Below are 27,061 nucleotides of genomic sequence, written 5' to 3'. Positions count from 1 at the left end.
CAAAAACTAGTTTCCAAAGCTTTCCAAATCAAATGTGAAATAGCAAGTGATTTTACTTGATTGTATTCAATTTTAGGAAGTGCAGTCAATAAATGGTTATAGATGATGTCATACTATCTATAACGTACTACGCTCTTGCACACGTCATCATAACACTTTGTACTAACTATATTGAAGTGTGCATGTGCCAAATATTACTTTGTAGACTACACAGACCAAAACTGTCTCTGCACTGCTTGTAAAACTATTTGATACTTAGATAGTTTTTTGTATCTGACTGTGACACTTTTATCTATAAAGTTTGACTTCTATTCCTGAGATATATGTTTCCATAAATGACAACTCTAACTTTTCCTACTTAGCCATATTACCGAAAAACACTCTTTCTCGCTTAAAGAGATTTGCTAAAGCCGAGTGTAAGCACAAAATGAGGGAGATGAGCCCTAATGAGTTTGAGGATAGAGAGTGATGAAGAAGAGAATTCTATGGATGATGGCTTCTCCTCACATATGTTTGCGAGTTTGAAAAAAGGACGTCCCTTGCTCCTATAAACAATATCATCCCTCTCATTGCTCCCCTATTGCCTTGAGCTACCTAGGATAATGTCGTTGTGGAAGAGGTCTCTATTAAAGTCACCCCTAGCCCAAATAATGCCCCAATGATATAATTCATCAATTTAAACAATATATTGTAAGTGTTGATGGTTGTCTCTAGAGCCTCAAAGCTGAAGTTGCAAGTTTGGATAAGATATTGTAGGACACTTATAGACTCACATTGAAACTAATGCACATTTTGGCAACGACCTTGATCTTGTTGAAAGAACAAACAAAGGGTGGTAGGCTAGCGAAGAAAGATGACTACAAGGAGCTATTTTAAGTTCCTTATGGAGGAGTGGGCCATGGTATTGCTATTAAAGAAACCATTTGAGAAAAAAAACCTAATGAGGACTAGTTTTTATTTTTTATTTTTTATTCTTACTGGTTGGCTTATGGGGCCTTAGATTATTTAGTTCCATTTATAATATCTTTAATTTGAATATCTTACTTTGGACTTGCCTTGCAAGGCATATGCTTATAATAGTTATGGTCTCAAACTCCTATGCTTTATGCTTCTTTTATTACTATGTTATGTGATTATGTGTTTATGTCAGATGGTTTGCTAACACGTCCTATTTTTAAGAGGTAAGAATAGGTTGTTAAGGATAATATTTGATTATTGTTAATTTGTTGTTAATGGTAGTTTGTAGTCAATCCTCTGAGAGGGTTCTTTTTTATTTATAATATGAAACAACACCCTCTTTTTGCTGCTTTTTATATATATAAAAAATGTTTGGATACTTTGAATAAAACCCAATGATCTTTATACAAATCAATTATTTTTCTTTCCATAAGAAAATATACATCTATATATCATTATTGAATTGGTTATTTGACATAATAATAAAAAGGTTACAAACTTAGTGTGATAAGCTTGATTCAAAATTAAATGCCCAAAAACATGAATACCTTGAGCAAGACTTTGAAAGTATTGTTTATTTCAAATTAACTAGAAATTATAGCATTTTAACAAAAACCAAGAACATTTGTAAGAGTTGGGAATTAGATAGAGATTCATAAGCCATCTTCTAGGCCACTATAGAAGCATAAAATTGTAGAACAAAATAAACCAAGAACATTTGAAAAAGTTGGGAATTACATATAGATTCATAAACCATCTTCTAGATAACTATAGAAGCAGTAAATTGTAGAACCAACTAAACCAAGAACATTTGAAAAAGTTGGGAATTAGATAGAGATTCATAAACCATCTTCTAGACAACTATAGAAGCCACAAATTGTAGAACCAAATTTGAAAGGTAGATCTTGAGAGGAAAGAAAAATTAGGAAGTTCTCCCAAAAACACATCATACATATCCCACTCTTGAAAAAATTGAAGGTAAATAGAAAGGTGCTAACTTTCCTTCTAACTAAAAAGAAGGATCAAAACTATCCATTCTTAATAATTTGCAGATCAATTGAAGAAAGTGAACATATCCTCCATTAGTTAGTGATCTTATATTTCACCATCCCATAAATCTTGAATAGTCTTGTAAGGACTGGTAGTTGAGTTAATGAGCCCTTCTCTCCTGACGATCTTCTTTTGTGGAAGCTTACTAATCTTTTCATGATCTTCTTCAGTTAAAGACCAATCAAAAATTTGATAATTTTCAGTTATTCTACTACTATTGTAGCTTTTAGGCAAAATAATTACTCCCTGTTCTAGTCCCCACCTTAACAAAATCTGCAAATCAAACATAGAGCTACGATGTTAGCAACTAAAAAGAAATTCAAGTCCAGGACATTTAGATTTAGAAGTAAAACATAGAAATACAATCTGATGCTAAGCATGAGTATTTCTAAATCCATTGAGATGTTTGTATCCTTATAGGAGATGATTGAAAAACTTGAAACCAATACCTGAGCTGTAGTCCTTCCATTGTTTTTAGCGATTTCTTGGATAACATGATTTTCCATGACAGCATTGGAGCCATAGTAAGTGCCAAATGCTCCCAGAGGAGAATATGCACTAACATGAATATTGACTTTGTTGCAATAATTTATCAGCTTCTTTTGTTGCCATAGGGGATGCATCTCCACCTGTCATCATCAGGAATTCCCCACATCACATTTAACAAAAGCACTAGCTAAAGAAAATATCCTTCCACCCTTCCACTCGAACTTTATTTCTGTGTAAATTATAGGTAATCTTTGAATATTTCTGGATTCCATTGTGTCACCCATACAATTGAATAGAAAACATTCAAAAATTATCTATGGACTGTGGAAATCTACTTTTTCTTAATTATTGGTAAGTTTATGTTTCAAATCTTTGACAAATTGTCAGCACAAAATCACAACTTCTATATTACACAATGTTACTATGGACTTAAAAATATGAATATTTAATTAATGTTTAACCTTCTAAAGAAAATTATATAAACACATGAATTGTGGAAATTTAATGTATATTAATAAATTTAATGTTCATAAAATCTTATAATTAATTTAAAAGTATTAATACCTAATTTTTTGAAATATAGATTTTATTAGATTTAAATAAGTTGTCAATAAATTAAAAACTATAATTACAAAGTTTAAAGTTAAGTTACAAATGCTTTATATAATTTATTAAAAAATTATTTATCAAATATAGCTATGAAATCAAATCTTGTGTCCTACATCAATTTCTCTTATAATTTGAACTATTATTTTTTTATTTTTTAATAAAAAACCTTAATTTATTTATAGAAGTAGATGAATTGAATAACAAGTCAAACATTTGTTTCATTTTTCTCTATCTTAATAACATACTTATATTTTGAAAAATATGTGTAAAATATATTAAGAAATATCATATGAAGAAGACCTAACCCTTATTGGTTTAATGCCAAATGTTTTTAGCAATATTCAACTGAACCAATATTTGTCACTTTAAAGTTATTAATGTTTGATCCATGATCGAAAATATATATTCTTTAATTCTAAAAAGAACCAATCATACAATGACACACTAGTACACTAAGAAAACATGACTATGCATTTTTGGGTCTCACTTTTTTAAGTAGCCTTTTGGATACATTAAAAAAAACATTAACTAATGTGACATCATATTCCATGATGTGGTCATAAAACTCTCAGATTGATTTTGACATATGAGTGACAACACACTTAAGTCATTTGATTGGTTCATGTTGAACAAGTAGTTTATTCCAAGGGCAAGTTGTCAGATATACAGTATGTGCGGAGTAACTAGTAAGTGTCGAGTCACTCAAGTGCCGAGTAGATAGTAGATGTCAAGTGATCAATAGATACCGAGTCATTTAGAGGCTAAGTTACAACATTGAAGATACAATGGATGTTGAGCAACATACACTTCAAGTGTCGAGTTAACAGTTTTGGACATAGTTGTTTGTAATGGCACAAACTTCTATGTAAACCATTTTTTAGCCAACTTAAGGATTGTTTTACAATTCTAAGATGATAAGGACAAATCTATATTGCAGATCCCTATGTAGTACATGCAACCAATCAATTGAAGGGATGTTTTGAGCGAAAAAATGGGTGAATCACAATCATTGATTCATACCTAACCCTAAGTCACCTAGGTCTTCTTAAGGAGGACAAACCCTAAACATTGTATGAATATGAAAGGAGTGAAGAAAGAGTTTGCATGCACAAATAGAGCATTCATGGTGGCTAAGGAGTTGTGAATTGAGATACATTGTAGAATATCAGTTAGAGAAGAATAGAGGAAAGGAGTTAAAGGACAAAATGACACATCTGATCAGAGAGGCTCATGTACACATTAGGAAAGAGGTGATATGTTATCTAGCAGCAAAGTGCTAACCGAAGGATCATTGCTGAGACATTCTAATAGGTGAATTAGTTAAATATATTAACAGAATAGTCCTAATAGGCTGTTGTAAATCCTTTAATAGGGTGCTTACTTCATTGTAAGTCAAAGTCCTTTAATCAGGCACACTTCTAACAGGATGTTGAAATCTTTTAACAGGGTAAGATCTAACAATCTTGTAAGCCTTTAACAAGGTAGACCTTTCATAGGGTAGATCATAGTTTATGGTCAGACATTGTAGCTTTCATTAGATGCACTTTATTACTGTAGTATTGAAGATTTGTGGGTGTCATCCCCACCCCGGTTTTACCTTCTCATTGGAGGGTTTCTGGGTAACCAAATATTTGTGTCATACATATGTTGATTTTTTTTTTTCATGCTATGGATGAATATGTTTAGTTAGCTATTTCAGTTTACACACAAATTGTGAGATGGATGTGTGGTGAATAAATTTATGGTTAAAGTTTTGAAACACTGATTCACACCTCCCTTCTCAAAGTTTACTTTCTATTGTATTTCCAACAAACTACTACATCGTCTCCCTTAATACTCTTAAACAAGTAATTTCTTTCACCATATAAGACGGTAGATTTTTATCCCAAGATCAAACATATTTTCTTTAAATCTTCCATCCTAAGTGAAGATTATCTGTTGTAGTTAAAAATATGGCAAAAACATTCACAAGATTGGAAATATATTTTAAAAATATTCAATTTCTTTTTAATTGAACAAAGATAAACACAATATATATTTCAATATGTAGGAGCATCTTGGGTGTAAGAGAAATCTTGCATCACCCAAAACTATTTTCTTTTCAGCCTTTTCTTCTATTTTAATAAGGACTAGTAGACAGGGTGGTTACTATTTATGGGAACTTGCTATTTTTAGCAAGTTTTCCATATGAGTTCGAAATGTTCTCATTTTCTACATGAAGGTTCATTTTAGACTTATCAGCCTACCATAAAAATCTCATTTCTCTAACTTAAGTATTAGAGAAGTTATTGCAGATTTTTGGTGGAAAATTTTGTAGAAAAATCTTCAAGCTCACTGTTGGAGGCCTTAAACTGCCCATATGAGGTCCAAAAACTTGATGGAAAGGCACTTGCACCATTCTAAGTTTGTAGATCAAGAGCTAACATTTCCAAAAAGTGGTTATAATAGTCAATCAAAGCAATGGTTCGAGAGTTATGGCCTTCGAAAGTTGGGCTACCAAAATTTATAAAATAATTTGTCAAATATGTATTTAGCTGACTCTATATGTATTGTTAGGGTCTGTCAGCCCTAGGTATTAAATTTGAGAATCTAGAACCTTCTCGAGCGGCATAAAATTTTCTATTTAAGAAAGGTCTGAACATTGTCCAGGACAACTCTGAGTGATAATTCACAACTTGCCTTGCAAATTATTGTAATGAAGGCTCCCATGTGGGTTAGCATATTGTATTTGTGAATTTTGTAATTCAACGTTTGCAGCACAAATAAGAAGTTCATTTTTGTTCTTGCATTTGTCATTGTTTCTTTGTTTTTGTTATGGTTTATGGTATTAAGGGGAGCACCCTTCATCAAGTGGTATCAGAGCTAGAGTTCTTCAGTGTGTGGATAGATCGCCGACTGTGAGCAAGTTCGTACTAAGACCGTGGTTTTGGTTGCGCGTGTAGATAGATTGCTAATTGTGAGGTAGTTTGCACTAGGGTTTCAGTGGAAGCGCAAAAATGCCTCCACAAAGAGAGTGTGGTAGAAGAGTTGTAGGTGTTACACTTGAGGGTTTACGAGCCCTCCAAAGACAAATGCATAGAGGAATAAATCTTCTTGTAAGAGATGAAAGTGAGGATAAGGACGAAGTAGAAGAAAATGTCGAAGCAGAGGCAGTTCTAAATCCATAGGAAGGAGACATTTTAGGGCCATCTCCAAGATTGAAAAAAGACCTAAGTTTGAGGTTCCCACATTTTTGGGAAATCTTAACCTAGAGGAACTGATTGATTGGATTAATGAACTGGAAGAGTACTTTGAGTATGAAGATATTGATGATCTTGATAGAGTCAAGTTTGCAAAGGCAAAACTGAAGGGACATGCAAAGATCTGGTGGCAAGAGGTTCAACTGGAGCAAAATAGAAAGGGAAAGGACAAAATCACCAGATAAGAAAAGATAATAGCTAAACTAAATTGACAATTCATTCTCGTGGATTATGAGCTTGATTTGTTGAAGAAGATGCAAGGGATGAAGCAAGTGGGAAATTTTTTTCAAGAGTATACCAAAGAGTTCTACCGAGTTCACATGAGAACCAGCCATGCAAAAGCTAATAAGGAGAAAGTGGCTCGTTATCTTAATGGGTTAAGGTCAAGTATTCAAGACAAGCTGAGTCTAGTTTGAATGAATAGTATTGAGGAGGCATACCAATTTTCCCTATGAGATGAGGAAAGACAGAGCAAGAAGTTTGACAACAAGAATAGCAGAAGAGGTCCCAATGGAAGATCTGACATATGATCTTATGGTGGAGATAATGATGATCAAAAGAACAAGGATGGAGCTGGAAGTAGCAGTTAGAACTAGAGAGGAAACAATTCCAATTGTTTCCATGATAAAAAAAAATAGAGATTAGAGAGGAAGAGGCAAAGGACAAGGATCTAGAAGAGGAGGCTTACGTGGGAAATGTTTTCATTATGGAGAAGAAGGGCATAGAGCATTTGAATGTACCCAGCGCCAAGGAAGGATAGATCAGAGAATAGAAGGCTAGGCCAGAGTTGCACATGTTGATGAAGATCTCAGATCATCATATTCTGAAGATGTTCAAAGAGGAGAAGTCCTAGTTAACAGAAGAGACCTACCGAATGGTGAGAATGAACTTGATCAAAGAAGGAGCTTGTTTCACACAAGGTGAAAATGTGAAGATAAGTGTTGTGATGTGATCATTGATGGTGGAAGTACTAATAATCTGGTGTTAGAAATGATGGTCACCAAGTTGAAGCTAAAGAGATATAAACACTCACATCCATACCATATTGCTTGGGTGCAAGATGACCACAATGTCATGGTCAATGAGCAGTGCTCAATGAAGTTCAAGATTGGTAGCTACTAGGATGAGGTACTATGTGATATCATACCTATGGACATATGTCATATGTTGTTGGGTAGGTCATGGCAATTTGACAAGCATGTTGTACATGATGGGTGAGAAAATGCCTACACTCTAACCAAGGATGAAGTGAAACATAAGTTGAAGTCATTGAAGGAGAAAGACAAAAAGGTATGTAGTGCTACCAGAATATGTTTTGTTGATGGAAAAGAGTTTCTCAAAGGTATGAAACATGAGCATATGTGTTTTTCTATAATTCCTAAAGATAGTAAAGAAGTAGAGTAGCTACCTACAGAAGTTGTAGATATGTTGGAAGAGTTATCTGATATTGTATCAGATAATGTACTTGATGGATTGCCCCTAATGAGAAAGATTAGTTAGCAGATGGATTTGGTTCCAGGAGCCAGTTTTCCAAACAAGGCAGGACACGGAATGACACCAACATAAAGTGAAGAGTTGAACATGCAAGTTCATGAGTTGATGTAGAAGGGGTTGATTCAAGAGAGTCTGAGTCCATGTGTTGTACCAACAGTGTTAGCACCAAAGAAGAATGGAGAATGGAGGATGTGCACAGATTCTTGTGCTATCAACAAGATCACCATCAAGTATAGATTTTCTTTGCCAAGGATGGATGATATTATGGATTGTTTGAGCGGAGCTTAGTATTTCACAAAGATAGATCTGAAGAGTGGGTACCATCAAATTCGTATCAAAGAAGGTGATGAGTGGAAGATTGCTTTCAAGACAAGGGAAGGACTATATGAGTGGTTAGTCATGCCTTTTGGGTTAACCAATGCACCAAGCACTTTCATGAGGCTTGCGAATGAGGTACTGAACGAGTTTTTGGGTAAGTTTGTCATTGTTTACCTAGATGATATTTTGATATTTAGTAAGACATTGGAGGAGCACTTAATCCATATTCGCAAGGTGTTTGATAAGTTGAGGGAAGAAAAGTTGTTGATAAACCTTAAGAAGTGCAATTTTGTAAAGGAGTTGGTGTAATTGGGATTTGGAGTCTCAGTAGAAGGTCTAAAAATGGACCAAAGATCAGTTATCATATGGATTTGGTCCAGAAGCCAATGTGCCAAACAAGGCAGTGCACAAAATGACACCAACATAAAGTGAAGAGTTGAACACAAAAGTTCATGAGTTGTTGCAGAAGGGGTTGATTCGAGAGAGTCTGAGTCCATGTGTTGTACCAGTTGTATTAGCACCAAAGAAGAATGGAGAATGGAGGATGTGTACAAATTCTCATGCTATCAACAAAATCACAATCAAGTACAAATTTTCATTGCTAAGGATGGATGATATAATGGACTATTTGAGTGGAGCTAAGTATTTTAGAAAGATAGATCTGACGAGTGGATACCATCATATTCAAATTAGAGAAGGTGATGAGTGGAAGACTGCTTTCAAGAAGAAGAAAAAAGGACTGTACGAGTGGTTAGTCATGCCTTTTGGGCTAACCAATGCACCAAGCACTTTCATGAGGCTCATGAATGAGGTACTAAACAAATTTTTGGGTAAGTATGTCATTGTTTACCTAAATGATATTTTGATCTTTAGTAAGACATTGGAGGAGCACTTAATCCATATTCACAAGGTGTTTGATAAGTTGAGGGAAGGAAAGTTGTTGATAAACCTTAAGAAGTGCAATTTTGTAAAGAAGGAGTTGGTGTACCTAGCTAGGATTTGTAGTATCAGTAGAAGGTCTAAAAATGGACCCAAAGAATACTGGCTATCCTTGAATGGCCTACTCCAAGGAGTGTGACAGAGGTAAGATCTTTTCATGGATTCACTAGTTTTTACAGAAAGTTCATAAAAGGTTTTAGTAGTATTTGTGGACCCTTGACTAAAACAATGAGAAGGGATAGGAAAAAATTTAAGCAGACTATAGGAGCAGATAAGAGTTTTAATCTGTTGAAACAAAAAGATACTCAATAGTCTGTTTTAGCACTTATTGATTTTAACAAGGTGTTTCAAGTAGACTCTGATGCAAGTGGTACTGCAATAGGAGCTGTTATGAGCCAAGAAGGTAGACATGTTGCTTATTTTAGTGAGAAGTTGAATGATGCAAAAAGAAAATATTTTGTTTATGATAAGGAATTTTATGATATAGTTCAAGCATTGAAGAAGTGGAGACACTATCGTCTTCCTAAGGAGTTTGTCTTATATACTGATCATCAAGCTTTGCAATATTTGAATAGTCAAGGAAAATTAAACCAAAGGCATTTGAAGCAGGCTGAGTTTTTGCAGAGTTATACATTTATTTTGAAACATAGGAGTGGGAAGTCTAACAAAGTTGCAGATACTCTTAGTAGAAGACAACTTTTGCTAATAGAAATGCAAATAGAGGTGGTTGGGTTCAAGGAACTCAGTACTTTGTATCCAGATAATCTTGATTTTGGTGAAGCTTGGAAGACTTGTACAGAACCTGATACACTTGATAGGACAAAGTGGTTGGATTTCATGATCCAGGATAGTATATTGTTTAAAAGAAGCTAGTTGTGCATTCCTAAAAGTTCAATGAGAGAGAAGCTCATCAAGGAGAAGCATAGTGGAGGGTTGGCTGGACATTTTGGTAGAGATAAAACCATAGCTTTGGTTGCTAAGAATTATTACTAGCCACAGTTGCAACAAGATTTGAAGAAGTTTGTACAGAGTTGCAGAGTATGTTAGATGGCGAATGGAGTGACACAGAATACAGGGTTGTATTAGCCATGACCTATACCAAAGAAGTCATGGGAGGACATCAGCATGGATTTTGTTCTTGGATTATAGAGGACTCAGTGTGAGCATGCTTCTATTTTTGTAGTGATTGACAAGTTTTCAAAGATGACACATTTTATTCCTTACAAAAAGACTAGTGATGTTCATATGGTAGAGTTGTTTTTCAGAGAAGTGGTGAGACTACATGGTCTACCAAAGAGTATAGTTTCTGATTGAAATACCAAATTTTTTGAGTATTTCTGGCGTACATTGTGAAAAAAATGTGAAGATGGATTTGAAGTTCAATTCATCACATCATCCACAGATTGATGGACATATAGAAGTTGTCAATCGTGGTTTGGAACATGTGTTGAGATGTTTGGTTGGAGATAAACCAAAAGGATGGGATATGATTTTACCACATGTGGAATTTGCATATAATAATTCTATCAATAGGAGTACTAGTAAATCACCATTCCAGATTGTATATGGGCGTAGTCCCAAAAATGCTTCTGAATTCAGGCAGTTGGATAAAGGAGAGAAAAGTAGTGCTAAAGCAAGAGATTTTGTTGAACATTTGAAGAACATCCATGAGGTGGTGAGAAAACACATCATAAAGATGAATACACAATATAAGGCTAAGGTAGATGAGAAAAGGAGGTATACGGACTTGTATACTAGAGATGAAGTCATGGTTCATTTGAGAAATGAACATTTTCTAGTGGGTACATATAATAAGTTGAAGATGGAGAAGTTTGGACCATGCAAGATAGTGAAAAGGCATGATTTTGAAAATGCTTATGAAGTGGAGTTTCCTGCTGAATTGAATATTTCACCAGTATTTAACATTACAAATTTGACAGAGTATTATGAAGGAGGTGATGGAGATTAAGTTGCAGAAGCGTAGTGGAGTATTCCAGCAGCTAGTTTAGCTACAAAGGAGATTGAGGAGATATTGGGTACTTGTGTTGGCAAAAGCACAAGGAAAAGAACTTATGAGGAATACTTGGTCAAATGGAAAGGGAGGCCAGTAGAGGATTCATCATGGCTAGCAAGGGAGGAGGTTAACCATCTTGGTTTTCCTCTAAACACTTGAGAAATGACAGAGTCACTTCTCAAATTACCCCGGATGTCTGATGCAGGAACATCCTGGGTGTAAGAGCAATCTTGCATCACCCCAATATATTTTATTTTTAGTCTTTCCTATTTTAATAAGGACTAGTAGATAGGGTGGTTACTATTTATGAGAACTTGTTATTTTTAGTAAGTTTCTCATATGAGCTCAGAATGTTCTCATTTTCTACATGAAGGTTCATTTTAGACTTATCAATCTACCATAATAATCTCATTTCTCTAGCTTATGTATTGGAGAAGTTATTGCGGATTTTCGGTGGAAAAATTTACAGAAAAATCTTCAAGCTCACCTTTAGAGGTCTTAGAGAGCCCGAATGAGGTCGAAAAACTCAATGGAAGGTGCTTGCATAGTTCCCAACATGTAGATCATGAGCTAGCATTTCCAAAAACTGGTTATACTAGCCAAACAGAGCAACGGTTAGAAAGTTATGGCCTTCAGAAGTTAGGCTACCGAAATTTCTAAAATAATTTGTCAAATATGTATTTAGCTGACTCTATATGTATTGTCAAGGTCTGTTGGCCCTAGGTATTAAGTTTGAGCATCTAAAACCTTCTCAGGCAGCATAAAATTGACTATTTAAGAAAGACTCGAACATTGTCTAGGACAACTCTAGGTGATAGTTCGTAGCTTGTCTAACAGATTATTGTAATGAAGGCTCCCATGTGGGTTAGCATATTGTACTTGTGATTTTTGTAATTCCGCATTTGCAGTGCAAATAAGAACATATTTTGTTCTTGCATTTGTCATTGTTTCTTTGTTTCTATTATGGTTTATGATATTAAGGGGAGCACCCTTCATCACAATTTCTTCTTGATAAAATTATATCAAATTGTATGGTTAAATTAAGAAAAATCCTAAAATAAGATTATTAGAAAAAATACATTTATTATTTGAAAAGGTTGGACTAATTTTGTAAATCAACTACTCATGGTGTACAAAAGGCATGCAAGACAATTGAAATCTTGCACACATTCTTTTTGCGCAATATTTTTCCTTTTGCCCTTCATCTATTTGCATGTGTCACATGTAAAATAACCTCTCTATGCCCATTGTATACCAAAGGTTAAACAAGTCAATGTAAGTAAGTTAAAAAAAAAACAATTTTCTATGTAAGGGGATCATACCAAAGAACACACTAGAAATCCCATTTTTAGCAAACATACCAAACCGTGTGATCATGTGTGCCCTAGCAGTGCGTGGTACTACAATGCATCTCAAATTAGAGGCCATTGTAATGGGAACAACAAAAATGTATTCTTTGAGAAAGCCATGTCGGGAAAAAAAATGTTTCAAGGAAGGATAATAAATGAATCACATATAAATTGTAATGAAAGAGGCTAGAACAAGCACAAAATTGGAAATATGGGGAACACGTAGAAAACAAGCCTAGTAAAGTTTTAGAACTTCAGCTCCTTAAGTTATTGATAAATAACAAAGTCAAACTATAACTTTATTTTTCGGTACGAGCATTCCCTTTGAGGCTATATTTTTACACATGGGCTTGTTTTAATCGAAAAACTTGGGGGTAGGAGATATAGGTTTTATGAGGCTTAGGAAAAGGGTATGTTTTACGTATGTTGAAACCAATTGATCATGTCTGGGTTGTTTTACAATATGAAACTTGTATTACCTATGGACAAATTTGTTACTTGCAAGCTTGAACTTTTAATTTTCATCTTGAAGGCCTTCTCATTCTCATTACCCCATGTGGGTTGACTTGCCTTTCCTCAATCTATCGTTTAAACCTTTTTTAAAAGACATTGTGGCTCATTTAGGTAGAGTCATTTGGTGCACGTATTATCTTGATAAGTTTTGAAGGGTTCACCTTAGGGCATTTGTGGAAAGTTGATCTTGTTGGCATATGATGATGATCATAATATAGTTGTCATTGATGACAAGGAATTCTACATGATGAAAGAAGAAGCTTATAGGTAAATAGTTCTATACTATTGACATATAGTGGACATTGTCGGTAAGAAAGAAGAGTTATTGGATAATTAGGTGGTGATTGCAATAAGGAAGATAACTATTGGAAACCACTCACAGAAGGTAAAGGAAAATGATTTATGAATAGCCTGAGATTAAGGTTTTTGTGAACCCTAAAATCAAAGGTTACTATTGACAGATTAAAGACAATGAATCAACATCAAGGATAAAATCTTGAGGAGTTGATTAAGCAAGGTTACGAGGGTAATTAAGATCAAGCAATCAAATAAGCGAACTGAGGGGATGAAAAAAGGAGTGCACAAAACAGAGATTTGAGATCAGAGATTAAGAACATAACATAAGGGATCTGACAAACATTGGAAGGAAAACGCACACAATTCATTCACTATCTTGTAAAGAATCCTAATAGTCTCTATAAGGTACTATAAAATCCCTTAACCAGGTAGTCTCTAACCAGATTGATAAGTTCTATGTATGAGCTTTTTTGTAAATCCTTTAATTGGGTGAACACCATATAGGTGGGATAAAATCTCTTAACAGAACTATAAGATATGCTTAACAATATATTGGTCACTCTTAATTGGGTGAGTCACCTAGAAAGTGACATTTTGTAGCTCTTAACCAGGTATCTTTTTCTATAGTAGTGAAGAGTTGTGGGCATCATTCCCACCACAAATTTTCCCTCTAACCAAGGGTTTCTACGAGGCCAAAAAAATTTGTATTGTGGTTGGGTAATTTTAAAAAAAAATGTTTTACTATGATTTACAAGTGACAACATATTGGTAAAACTAAAAGAATGAACACTATTGGTTAGTATGAATTGATGTTTCATATTTATGGTTACAAATTTGAATAAGAAAAAGTTTTGTTAGTATTGATTCACCATCCCCCACCCCCTTCTAACTAACCTTTCCAATCAACAATTGGTATTAGAGCTTAGTTCTCTAAGGGAAAGTTTAACAACTTGAGAGTAGATATTGGAGTTATGGAGAGGTTTAGGAGAAAAACATATGGAAGAAGACTTGAATAAAGCTCTTGCACAAATTGAGGATCTAAAGAAGAAACTAAAAGTTTCATTCAACAAAAGGAAGGAATTGTCAAAAAAATTGCAAATAAGCCTGGACAACATTAAAGAACTATTAGAATAATGTGCAAATTCAAAAGAAGCTAATCATGTAGTAGTTGAGTAATTGATGGAAATAAGCACTTCCTTGGAGGAAGAGTTGACTAAAACTCAAAATGTAATATCCCCTACAAAACAAATTAGAATTCTTTCAATCAATCAAACTTGTCATGACTATTTACCTCTAATCTAATCCCAAACCTTAAAGACGTCTCTAGATCGGGTTCCTAACCCTTAGTTATTTAACCGTCTTTTCTAGAGTGCACCCTTTAAGGTCTACATATGCATATGTTGACTCCATTAGAATATTCTATCTTTACCTTGCCTTGAGTATCTTGATAAGAGGGAGCACCCGTACATGTCAACATACATTAATGTTTGGCCAAATAGGTATAACACCTATCTCTGATACCAACATATAGTTCCTTTCCTTAATAAGTTGGCCAAATAGGTATAACACCTATCTTTGATACCAACATACAATTCCTTTCCTTAATAAGTTGGCCAAATAGGTATAACACCTATCTCTGATACCAACATACAATAGTCCCATCTCATCTTCTTGGTACCAGCCAAATAGGAATAGATCTATCTCTGATACTGGTATAAGAAATGAGAATCTTCTTATACTTTATTAATTCTATTAATTAATCTCCATATATCTAAATCTTTAATATTTTCCTTTAACATATTTTCATACTTTCTTAATACTAAGAAAATATAATGATTTCATACCTTTGGATATTCCAATTTGCAACCTAGACTTCCCCTTAATTTTTCGTCAACACCATACAGGGCTGTGAGGTGGGGTTCGGGGTACTATTGTGATTGCTAATGTATGATTGGGGAGTGACTGTGATGATACTTCCCTGACGAATGGTATACGAAGGCTTGTAGTCAGGGATGATGTTATTAGTGCGGATGCTTCTTCGCACTGCTCCCTTCAACGCTTCATACGTACTGCTTCCTTCAATGCTTGGCTACGTAATTTATTTCTTTCCTTACTTGCTATGTCTGTCCTCTGTCCCCCTTTTTTAATTCTCCTTCCTTTCCATAGACATACCTTTCCTATTGTTGCGTCCCTTAGTAATTTATTTAGGGTTTACGATTTCGGTAATTCATTATTATTTATGAAATAACATTATTATAAAAAAGTAATCCATTCATTCCAAACAATTGGTATTTTATTATTTCTTTTAGTAATACACTTTGATCTATTCTATAATAATAATTTATACATTTCATTGTATTTAATGATTTTATTATTTCATTTAGTAATAGAATTTAATCTATTCAATAACAATAATTTATACATTTCATTGTATTAATGATTTAATTTAGTTCCATTGTAGTCCTTCCGTCCTGAATTTGTTTGTCCTCAAGCAACTTAAGGGTTTCTTCCTTTTCCCATGTAGCATTTGCTTTGGGTAGATTTTTCCATTTAACTAAGAATTCTTTAATAGTTTTGTTCCTTAACTTCCTCTCTTGAATGTCCAAAATGACTTTTGGTATTAATATGAGCTGTCCTTCATCATCTAAGGGAGGTAGATCTATGGAGGGAATTTTTTTTTTCCAAGGGCTTGCTTGAGTTGCGAGACATGGAAAACATTATGAATCCTGCTATCTCGGGAAAGTTCGAGCCCATAAGCTACCTCTCTGATCCTCTTCAATACCTTGTATGATCCATAGAATCGAGGTTTAAGCTTTTCTGTACCATTCCTTTTAAGTGAAAATTTTTTATATGGTTGAAGTCGTAGGAATACTAAGTCTTCAATTGTAAATGATCTTTTGGTGTGTTTCTTGTCTATGTAGACTTTTTGTTGATTTTGTGTTTAGCATATATTTTCCTTTAATGTTTTAATAATATTTGTGTTCAGCTTAACAAACTCTTGTGCACTTGGTACTTTAGTGTCCTGAGGGAGTAGAATTCCAAAGGACATAGCTTCATATCTGTAGAGTGCCTTGAAGGGAGTCATTTTTATCGACATATGATAAGTAGTATTATAGCAATATTCTCCTAAGTGTAACCATTTAATCCAAGCCTTTTGTTGTCTTGTAACATAGTTCCTTAGGTATCCTTCTAACCACTTATTAACCACTTTTGTTTGTCCATTTGTTTGTGGGTGGTAACTTGTGCTGGGGGTTAATGTTGTTCTAGCCAGCCAAAAGAGTTCTTCCCAGAATTTGTTGTCTCTATCACTTACAATGTTTTGTGGAAGTCCATGGAGGCAAAAAATTCCCTAAAAACAACTTTTCTATCTGATGTGTTGTATACTCTGTGGAGATAGCGAAGAAATGAGCAAATTTTGTAAGTCGGTCTACTACCACAAATATACCATCCTTCCCTTGAATTTTTTGAAATCTTGTTACAAAATCCATAGATATACTTTCCCATTTTTGGTTCGGAATGGATAAGGGTTGAGGTAACCCAACTGGGTGATTTAGTTCTGGTTTATCTTGCTGGCATGTCATGCATTCTTTTACATACTTTAATACGTCTTTTTTTAAGCCTTTCCAAGATCATTTTTCCCTAATGCTTTTGTATGTCTTGTAATACCCTTGGTGTCCTGCTAGTGGATTATCATGATGCTCTTTCAAAGAAAATTCTTTAACTTCTAACTTAGGTGTTAAGTACACTCTTCCTTTGTAAAGGATGATTTTTTCCCAAACTCTAAAATTGTCTTTAGATAGGTTTCCTTCTAATATTTCCTTTGCTTGGGGATCTTGGATGTATTCCGTTGTTATCTCTTTCTTCCAATCTTTTGAGATGTTTGTGATGACATGCATGTGGGGTCTTCTTGAGAGAGCATCTGCAACTCCATTATTTATTCCTTTAACATATTCTATATCAAAGTCATATGCTTGAATTTTACTAACCCATTGATGTTGTCGATCATTGAGATCCTTCTGATTTAAGAAGAATCATAAGCTATTATGATTTGTGTTTACAATAAATTTCCTGTAGACCAAGCATTGTCAAAATTTTAGTAAGGCATGCATTATGGCTAACATCTCCTTATCATATGACTGTTCCTTTTTTTTTACATGGGTTTCAAGGCCCTGTTAAATCATGTTTTCCTTAATCAAAAACATCTCCTTATCATATATTGAGTAATATTTTCTAGTATCTATTAGCTTGTGGCTTTCAAAGGCTATTGGGTGCTTCCCTTGCATAAGTATTGCTCCGATCCCTTCACCTAATGTGTCACATTGTAATTCAAATGGCTTGGTAAAATCTGGAATAGCTAAAAGTGGGCAAGAGCACATGTTTTTTTTAATCTTCTCAAAAACCCGTTCTGCTAGTTCATTCCATGTAAAAGCACCTTTCTTAGTTAATTATGTGAGTGGGGAAGCAATTTTGGAGAATCCTCTTATAAAATGTTTGTAGTAGCTGCATAGGCCTACGAATCCCTTGAGTTGGGTAAGTGTCTTCAGTTTTGGCCATTCTTTAATAGCTTTAATTTTCTCCTCATCTACACTTACCCCCTTGGCATTGATTTTGTGTCCTAGGTATAAAATTTCCTCAAGGCCAAAATGACACTTTGAAAGATTTGCATATAGTGATTATGTTTCTAATATCTTCAAAATTTCTTTGATATGTTGTAGGTGTTCTTCCCATGATTTACTATGGATAAGTATGTCGTTGAAGAATATCAAGAGAAACTTTTGTAATTGTTGTTGAAATATGTGATTCATACATGATTGGAAATTTATTGGTGTAGTCCAAATGGAAGAACCAAAAATTCAAAATTTCCATAGTGACACCTAAAAGTAGTTTTATGTACATCTTCTTTCCTCATTCTTATTTGGTGATATCCTGATCGTAGATCAATTTTTGAGAAGTAACATGCTCCATGTAATTCATCCATTAGTTCATCGATTCTAGGAATGGGATATTTGTTCTTTATAGTTTTTTATTTAGTGCTCAGTAGTCAATGCACATTCTCATGGTACCATCTTTCTTTTTGACGAAGACTACTAAAGATGCAAACTGACTACTACTATGTTGTATGTGGCCCATCTCCAATAACTCCTTGATTGTTCTTTCTATCTCTTCTTTGAATTTCATTGGATGTCTATAAGGGGTGGTAATTACAGGTCTTGCTCTTGCTTCTAATTCCATCGAGTGTTCAGATCCTCTTTTTGGGGGAAGTCTTGGGGGAATTTCTTCAAAGACTCCTTTATCTTTTCAATATAGATTGAATATCTACATGAATGACATCTCCTTTTGAAATTGATTTATCTAATATCATACATTGGGCCATCCATCTCTCTTGGCCATGATTAAGTATTTTTGTCATTTTTTTACAAGATACTATCTTGGGGGACCCATCTAGTAATCCTCTTAATGTGATTTCTTTCCTTCATGTTGAAAGCAAATTTCTGAATTTGGTCCATCCATTATAAATCTTCCAAGGGAACTTACCCACGACATTCCTAGGATAATATCACTTTGAATGTCTATTACATAAAAGTTTCTTTTAATGGTGTGTCCCCCTAGGGTGACTTCTAGTTGAGGCACTATCTTGGTGCACTTATCAATGGATCCATTCCCAAAAGAAACCTTGAAACCTTTGAACTCTTGTGTTTTAGGTTTCCTCCTAGTGACCAGGTGTTTACTAATGAAATCATGAGTAGCACCAGAATCCACTAATGCAATTATTCTTTGTCCTTTAATTGTTCCCTTGAGTCAGAAGGTCTTATTTTCATTTTCTTGGGTGATGACATCTATCATTCCATGTTTTTTTTCCTCGGTTGTTTTTTTTCGTGGGAAATCATCTTCTCCTAGCTCTTCCATTTTGTTTATTTTTCCTCTTTTGCATTGATGAGTAGGTTTCCATGGTTCTTGCATTTAAAACATAATTTTTTTTGGAATAACTCTTCTTTTTTCTAACATCGGTGTTCCTTATTCCATGGTTCTTTATAGATATAGCAAGGTCTTTCTTTATGATCTTTCTTGGATCTTTCATGTCTATAGGAGGGCCTGGAACCAATTTTTTTAAATTCTTTTCCTTAGGATGAATAAGTTCGATCTTTTTTGCCTTTTTGATTGCTTCCTCTAGGTTTTGTGGTTCGAGGGGTTTTACTTGTGCCTTAATAGAATCCTTGAGTCCTATAAATAAGTGGGTGAGTTGGTTTTATGATAGGTTAGGAGCCATTACTAAGAGATCTTGAAATTGATTTGCAAATTCTTCTATTGACCCTAATTGTTTGAGGAGAGTGAGTTCTTGAATGTACCACTCTGGATCTCTTTGATCAAATCTATTCATCAACTTTTGAGTGAATTCGCCATAGGTGGTATTTTTCTTATGCCCTAAGGAGTTTTTCCATATTGCCACCATTTATGTGATGACCCCCTTAAATGAAGTATGACGAATTCGATTGCACCTTCCTTAGTCATAGGACTATATGATAGGTATTTATCTAATTTCTGGATCCATGATTCAGTAGTTTCTTCTCCTGAACCATTAAAATACGAAAGTTTAACTTTATTCACCCTGTTTTGAAGCTCTTTATCCACATGGTTAATCCCATTCTTTCCCATGGTTTTCGTTTTGTAGTATTCTTCAAAAGAAACATGTTGTCGAATGTTTGGTTCAAAGTTTGCATATAGTTGCGCAATTTCCTCCACAGTATTTGCAGTAGTTTCTTCTCTTGTACTAGCTTCTCCTCTTGGAATGAATGAGGGAAAAGTATCTCATGGGGTTGAACTTTGAGATGAGGGTTCATTGTCTTCATGATTGGAAGGAAAATCCCTTTGCAGATTGATTCTTTCATTCTAGATATTGTTATTGCTTATTCTTTCTATAGCTTCTAGTAAAAATTTATTAGAATTTTCGATTCTTTAATTGGTTTGTTCCATAAAGTTTCTTAGTTCTTGGGCTAGTTGTTTCGTCATTGCTTATAGAATACCCCCTACAAAAAAAATAAAAATTCTTTCAATTAATCAAACTTATCATGACTATTTACCCTCTAATCTAATCCCAAACCTTAAAGACATCTCTAGATTAGGTTCCTTATGCTTAGTTATTTAACCATCTTTTCTAGAGTGCACCCCTTAAGGTCCTCATATGCATATGTTAACTCCATTAGAATATTCTATCATTACCTTGCCTTGAGTATGTTGATAAGAGGGAGCACCCATACATGTCAACATACATTAATGTTTGGCCAAATAGGTATAATATCTATCTCTGATACCAACACATGAATCTTCCTTAATAAGTTGGCCAAATAGGTATAACACCTATCTCGGATACCAAAATATAGTTCCTTTCCTTAATAAGTTGGCCAAATAGGTATAATATCTATCTCTGATACCAACACATGAATCTTCCTTAATAAGTTGGCCAAATAGGTATAACACCTACCTCTAATACCAACATACAACAGTCCCATCTCATCTTCTTGGTACCAACCAAATAGGAATAGACCTATCTTTGATACTAGTATAAGGAATGAGAATCTTCTTATACTTTATTAATTCTATTCATTAATCTCCATATATCTAAATCTTTAATCTTTTCCTTCAACATATTTTCATACTTTCTTAATGCTAAGAAAATATAATGATTTCATACCTTTGGATATTCCAATTTGCAACTTGGACTTCCCTTTAATTTTCTGTCAACACTGTACGGGGCTATGAGGTGGGGTTCGGGGTACTATTGTGATTGCTAATGTACGACCGAGGAGTGATTGTGATGATACTTCCCTGGCAGATGGTATACGAAGGCTTGTAGCTGGGGGTGATGTTATTAGTGCGGATGCTTTTTCATACTGCTCCCTTCAACACTTCATACGTACTGCTTCCTTCAACACTTGGCTACGTAATTTATTTCTTTCCTTACTTGTTGTGTCCATCCTCTGTCCCCCTTTTTATTCTCCTTCCTTTTCATAGATATACCTTTCCTATCATCGCGTCCCTTGGTAATTTATTTAGGGTTTATGATTTCAGTAATTCATTATTATTTATGAAATAACATTATTATAAAATAATGACTCCTTTGTTGATTATGAAGAACAATGTTGGGCTAAGGCTTGGGTGAAGGGTATGACACCCAAAGTAAATATTTTCTTTTGGATCCTTTTGCAGAATAAAGTCCTCACTCTGGATAATCTTAAAAAGAGAGGGATTATAATTATTAATAGATGTGTTCTCTGTAAGAATGATGGGGAATCGGTTGACCACATTACTTTGCATTGTCCTTTTTCTAAGATGATTTGGGATAAAATTTGCAGCCTCTTGAATGTTGAATGGGTGTTGCCCTCAACTATTCAGTTGTTCTTTACTAGTTGGAAGGCTCCCTCCAAGAATACCCTGATTTTTAAACTGTGGGACTTCATTCTTCCATATGTGGGATGGGGTATTTGGAAGGAGCACAATGATAGGATCTTTAGAGTTGTGGAATCCAATCCTATTCAAGTCTTCCATAAGATAAAGACTTTTATGATTGAGAATATTAAAACTATGGGTTCTAAACAACAACCTTGTAATGAGTGGGAAGATCATGTTCTTCATAATTGGAATCTGAAAAGTTTGAGTATGGGGGTTCATAGACTAACCCAAGGGAACTAGCTAGATGGGATTGTCTTCCTGAGAATTGGTTTAAGATAAACTTTGATGGGACCTCGAAAGGAAACCCGAGCAAAGCAGGGTGCGGTATTGTGATAAGAAATGCAAATGGTGATAATATGGGAAGTATGGCTATACCAATTGGAAATTAGACAAATCACGTTGTTGAAGCCTCTGCTACTCTTCATGGTCTTACATTTGCTAAGAAAATGAATATGTAAAATATATGGGTGGAAGGGGATTCACTCAATATTATTAATTGCCTTAATAAAATTTGTGTACCCTTGTGGAAAATTAGTAATATTATTAATGAGGCTATTAACATTATAAATTCCTTTGATACTCGTGTTATTACTCATATTTTCAGAGAAGCTAATGGTACTACTGACTGGGCAGTGAATGTGGTGTGTAGTAGTGATCATATTATCATTTGGGGAATTAATGATCCCTTACCTATGGATGGACACCAATTATTTCATCATGACAATTGGAGGTCATTGCAAAAAGAATTTTAAATATGATTGTGTCAGTACAGTGTTATTATGTGGAGATAAGTGGCCGCGAGTGTTGGGCTTTTATTATCAATGATTTTAGCTTTTTTTGCATGGATTCTGGGTCATCTTTTTCATTCTCCTCTTGGTTTTCTGCGAGACTCTTTTTGTCCCTTTCATTTGGAGGTTTTAGGCGAAGAAGAACTGGGTTATTGGAGACAGGAAAATGGGAGATAAGAGGAAAATGGTGGAGCCAGTAAGCTGTTCAGAGTGGATGAAGAAGGAGGAGGTGTGGGATATTCTAAGGTAGGGGAATTTCATTGAGTATATGGAGAGGCTCAATGGTAATAACCCGGCCATTACATAGCAGTTTATCAAAACTTGGAAGGAGGGCTCAGTTATGGTGGGTAATCAACAAATGGAGATTTCAGAGAATGTGATTACTGAGGCCACGGGCTTAGAGTTGGATGGCATTAACTTCTATAGGGAGCGAAAACTCTCAAATAGAGCTGTTGAGGAATTTGTGGAGTCCGAGCATGAGAAGAGCCATTTGATCAAAGTAGGTAATTCCTATATCAATCTGGCCTTTGTTTCTTGCCCATAGCATTTTGTTTTGTTTGTAATAATGGAGTACTTAACTCTTGATGGGAGATTCACAAAATGTTATGGGTATCATTTCATGTGGGCAACCATTTTAGGCACAATGTTAAGATCATTTTTCCTTACTATTTGAAGCAGTCTCTTAGCATTTATATTCAAGCTATACAGAAAGACCCGAATGGCGAACATGTCTGCCATGAGGGTCTCATGGTTCTCATCATGAATGTATTAAAATCTAAGAAGATTGTGAGGACTAGAGGCTGTCTGAAGGATGTTGATAATGATACAGAAGGGAGCATTCCAAAGAAGGGTTATGATTCTAAAACCAAGGATGAAGCAGAGGCGGGTGATGAGAATTTGAACAAGGGCATTGGGGATAGTTCAAAGAAGAAGAAAAAAGTGTTGGTTCAATCTGGTTCAAAAAAAGATAGTGATTTTATGGAGGATTTGGTGAAGGATTACAAAAAGAAGAGCGAGGGTAAGTGAAAGAGGAAAAAAGGCATCCCTGTTGTGAGGGCTTCTTCCTCGTCAGATGATGAGACCCTAGCCTGTAGGTTGGAAAGGAAAAGATATCCTTTAAGACGTCGGGAGAAGCATTTAAGGTATAAAGGGGAGTCAGATTATGAAGAATCTGAGGAACAGGGGACACACCTTGATTTTGGACACACCCTGATTTTGGTGAAAAGTCTGAAGGTTTGCCAAGGTCTACTAAAGGGATGCATGGGAACCTGAGCACAATTCTTAAAGAAATTGGGGTTATGAAAAATCAAATACAGATGCTAGGAAGGGATATGCAAGCGGCAAGGAAAGAAGTTGGGCATGTCAACAAAATTGCTTGTGGTGAATGCACACTTGGACAACACATTGATAGATTAATGGAGGTGGTCGGGAGTGCAGAAGATGTTAAAAACCTAATGCAAAAGATTTCGCAATTGGAGGCAAAAAATAGGGCAATGGACAAAGAGTTGAATGCCAACCAGGGGAAGATAACAAAACTAGAAACCAAAATGAGCAATCTGGAAAAGTTGGTTAAAAAAATTGTTGAGAATGTGAGCACTCTATTGAAAAAAGTGGAGATTGAGAAAGGTTAGGACTTCCCTCAGGTTGTGGAGAGTCAGGGTCCCAACAAGCATACTTGTGCTCACTCAAAGAAGATCGAGGACATAGGCAAAAAGGATTAGGTGAAGGCAGTGGTTGAAAATATGCACATCCTTGCAGACCAGGCGCTGGACCTGACCAAGTCTCCTTAGCTGGCTTTTTGCTGTCTTTTTCAGCTGTTCTCTCAATGAACTCTTCAGTGCTCTTTTTGGAGGTCTGTTTTATGTATGCTCTGTGTTGCTCTCTATGTTGCTTTATTCTTTGTTTCTTTCTAGATTTTTTGTAAAAAGGTTTCAGGTCCTTTCAAACCTGCTTTTACTTAATCAAAACATTATTATAAAATAAAATTATTAATAATTTATTTAGGGTTTATGAAATAACATTATTATAAAAAAGTAATCCATTCATTCCAAACAATTGGTATTTTATTATTTCTTTTAGTAATAGACTTTAATCTATTCCATAATAATAATTTATACATTTCATTGTATTTAATGATTTTATTATTTCATTTAGTAATAGAATTTAATCTATTCAATAACAATAATTTATACATTTCATTGTATTAATGATTTAATTTAGTTCCATTGCACAAAAGGAACTTGAGAGTCAAGCCCTAAGGATGATTGAAATACTTGAGAAAATTAGAACAATAGAAGATACCAAAGCAAGTCTTTAAGAAGACAAAGGAATTTCAGATAACTATCAAAGATAAGATGCCACTATTCAGAGGTTATAGTAGGAGAATAACATATTGAATGAATTCTTGAATAGTACAAATGAAGAAAAAAAACATATACTTATTGAGAATGAACATCTTAGAAAGACAGTTGAAAGTTTGAAGAACAATCTAAGAGTTAACAAAGAAGTTAATGAAAGAATAACAAACTTCAAGAGCTAAGTATGTAGAGGGTGGATGGACAATTGAAAAATCAAAGAAGACCGAGAGATACAACTAGCCTAGGGTATCTTGATAGCAATAAGTTTGAAATCGACGAATCATCAGAATCAGTATCAAAGAACATATCACAAAAGCCCAAGGAGACTATTGGTACAAAAGGTAAGAAACCTAACAAACCTACTTGTTACAATTGTGGAAAGATTGGTCATACATCAAATGTTTGTAGAAGTAAATTTGTCAATATTCCAAGAGGTACCCTATTCAATGGACATTGTTATGATTGCAATAAGTTTGGACACCAAGCTAAAGAATGTAGAACAAGATCCAACAACATATCATCAAAAGGAAGCTTTGCATGTTACTATTATACATGCAATCAATATGGACATAAGGTTGAATATTGTAGATCAATAGTCTCACCAACAAGAATACCAAACAAATCGATAAGCACATTGAGAAGAGAAGGAACATTCCAGCAATGTGCAATATATGTGGACACTTTGGACACATGAAAATGAATTGCAAACTAAGAAATCCAAGAGGAAATTTTGGACCATGCAAATCAACAAGAATGGTATGTTTTATTTATCACAGGTATGGACACTTGGCACAAAACTGTAGGTACTAACAAGCTAGCAATGAAGATAACAAAGGAAAAGCAACAATGGCTAATCAAGAACAAGTGAGGAATGATATGAAGAAGATGCAGTAGAACCTATAATGAATACTTCTTATGAGAATCAATTAGTATTGGATGTTATTGCTCTATAATTTAGAGATATATAGTTATTGGTCGACAAGTCTAGTTATCAGAGTGAAGAAAAGAAATTGGTAAAGGTTACCACTACTAGACAAAAAGGGAGACTATTAGTAGAAAAGTTACTTTTGAAAGCATTTATTACCAAAATAGTCGTTTGTACATATGTGTTGACATTATTCATTTGATACCTTACCTTTCTAAAGCAATCTTTTGAGCAAAATCTAAGAGCTTAGAGCAATCGATTGAGAAGTGCAATTAGCAAGAAATTATTGCAAAGATGATTAGGAGTGTTTTTGTGCCCTAGTCTAAGGGAGTTACAGAATATCTTAGCGAAATTCATAAAGGATGTTTGATACTTCTGAAGTTTACATGAAATTTCTTGAGAAAGAATTGCAAACCCAGTGATTGTGAGCATCAACAATGAACAAACGCCCAAATTTAAGTTGTGTCCCTTAAAGGTAGCAAATGTAATGTCCCTAGTTAATCTAGATTTCTTCTTCTTATTCATTTTTATAACGAATTGATGAATATCTCTTCTCATTTGAATTTGTATATGTATGATGTTGATTGGATCCTGACTTGAAAAGATTGTATTTTATTTTTCTTAACTTCATATCATTCCTTCATTGAATTTCTAGTTTTTCCTCCATATCCCTAATGTGTATATCTACTCCTGGCACTTATATTTTTTAACCCATGAGTCATGACTCCTCATGATTTAATTAATATCTTTCACTCTATACTTGTTAACAATTAAGTTTATTTATTATATTACTATATTATTCTTTTACTAAGATTTATATATTATTACCATATGTACAATAATGGTAATCTTTACTATATTTTATCTTTACTTACTATTATAAATTATCAACCTTATTATATTATTTATTAGATATTATTGTCATATTGCTTGTATATTATTCTTTATATGACATATTGAATAATTATATTTATTGATAATGAACTTATAATATGATTTATATGTAGTTATTTATTCCTACTAAAATTTAGTATATAATAATAATTATTAGATATAAAATCTCTTTGTATTTTCAGTAAAATGATTGTAATAACTATTTTACATCATATATCTATTTATCTATATTGTCATAATTCAGGGACATGGCAATCCACCCTTCCTCAAATTGCATGTCCTCGAGCAATGAATGTTTACACTAAAGGCACATACAAGGTGTAGAATAAGATGCAAAAATACATCAACTATGAATGGAGTTTATATATTAATGCATGAAAA

General features: G+C 34.3%; 1 protein-coding gene across 2 annotated transcripts in view; it reads right to left on the bottom strand.

The window, feature by feature from the left end:
* Window positions 1-1,674: 1,674 nt before the first annotated feature.
* LOC149570444 (non-functional NADPH-dependent codeinone reductase 2-like) overlaps window positions 1,675-27,061 on the bottom strand; it is a 101,064-nt gene continuing 75,677 nt past the window's right edge. For both annotated transcript variants that reach the window (XM_089823092.1, XM_089823091.1), the window contains 2 exons: window positions 2,457-2,636; window positions 1,675-2,280 (listed from right to left, as the gene is read on the bottom strand). In XM_089823092.1, the coding sequence (XP_089679218.1) occupies window positions 2,053-2,280; window positions 2,457-2,636 (408 nt within the window). In that variant the 3' untranslated portion in view covers window positions 1,675-2,052. The remainder of the gene's footprint in view (window positions 2,281-2,456; window positions 2,637-27,061) is intronic.

The sequence above is a fragment of the Cupressus sempervirens genome, chromosome 3 (genome assembly GCF_028749045.1).
Source record: "Cupressus sempervirens isolate cs-2001-9-10 chromosome 3, ASM2874904v1, whole genome shotgun sequence".
Lineage (NCBI taxonomy): Eukaryota > Viridiplantae > Streptophyta > Pinopsida > Cupressales > Cupressaceae > Cupressus > Cupressus sempervirens.
The sequence above is the reverse complement of the archived record's forward strand: the minus strand, read 5'-3'. Positions and strand labels throughout refer to the sequence as shown.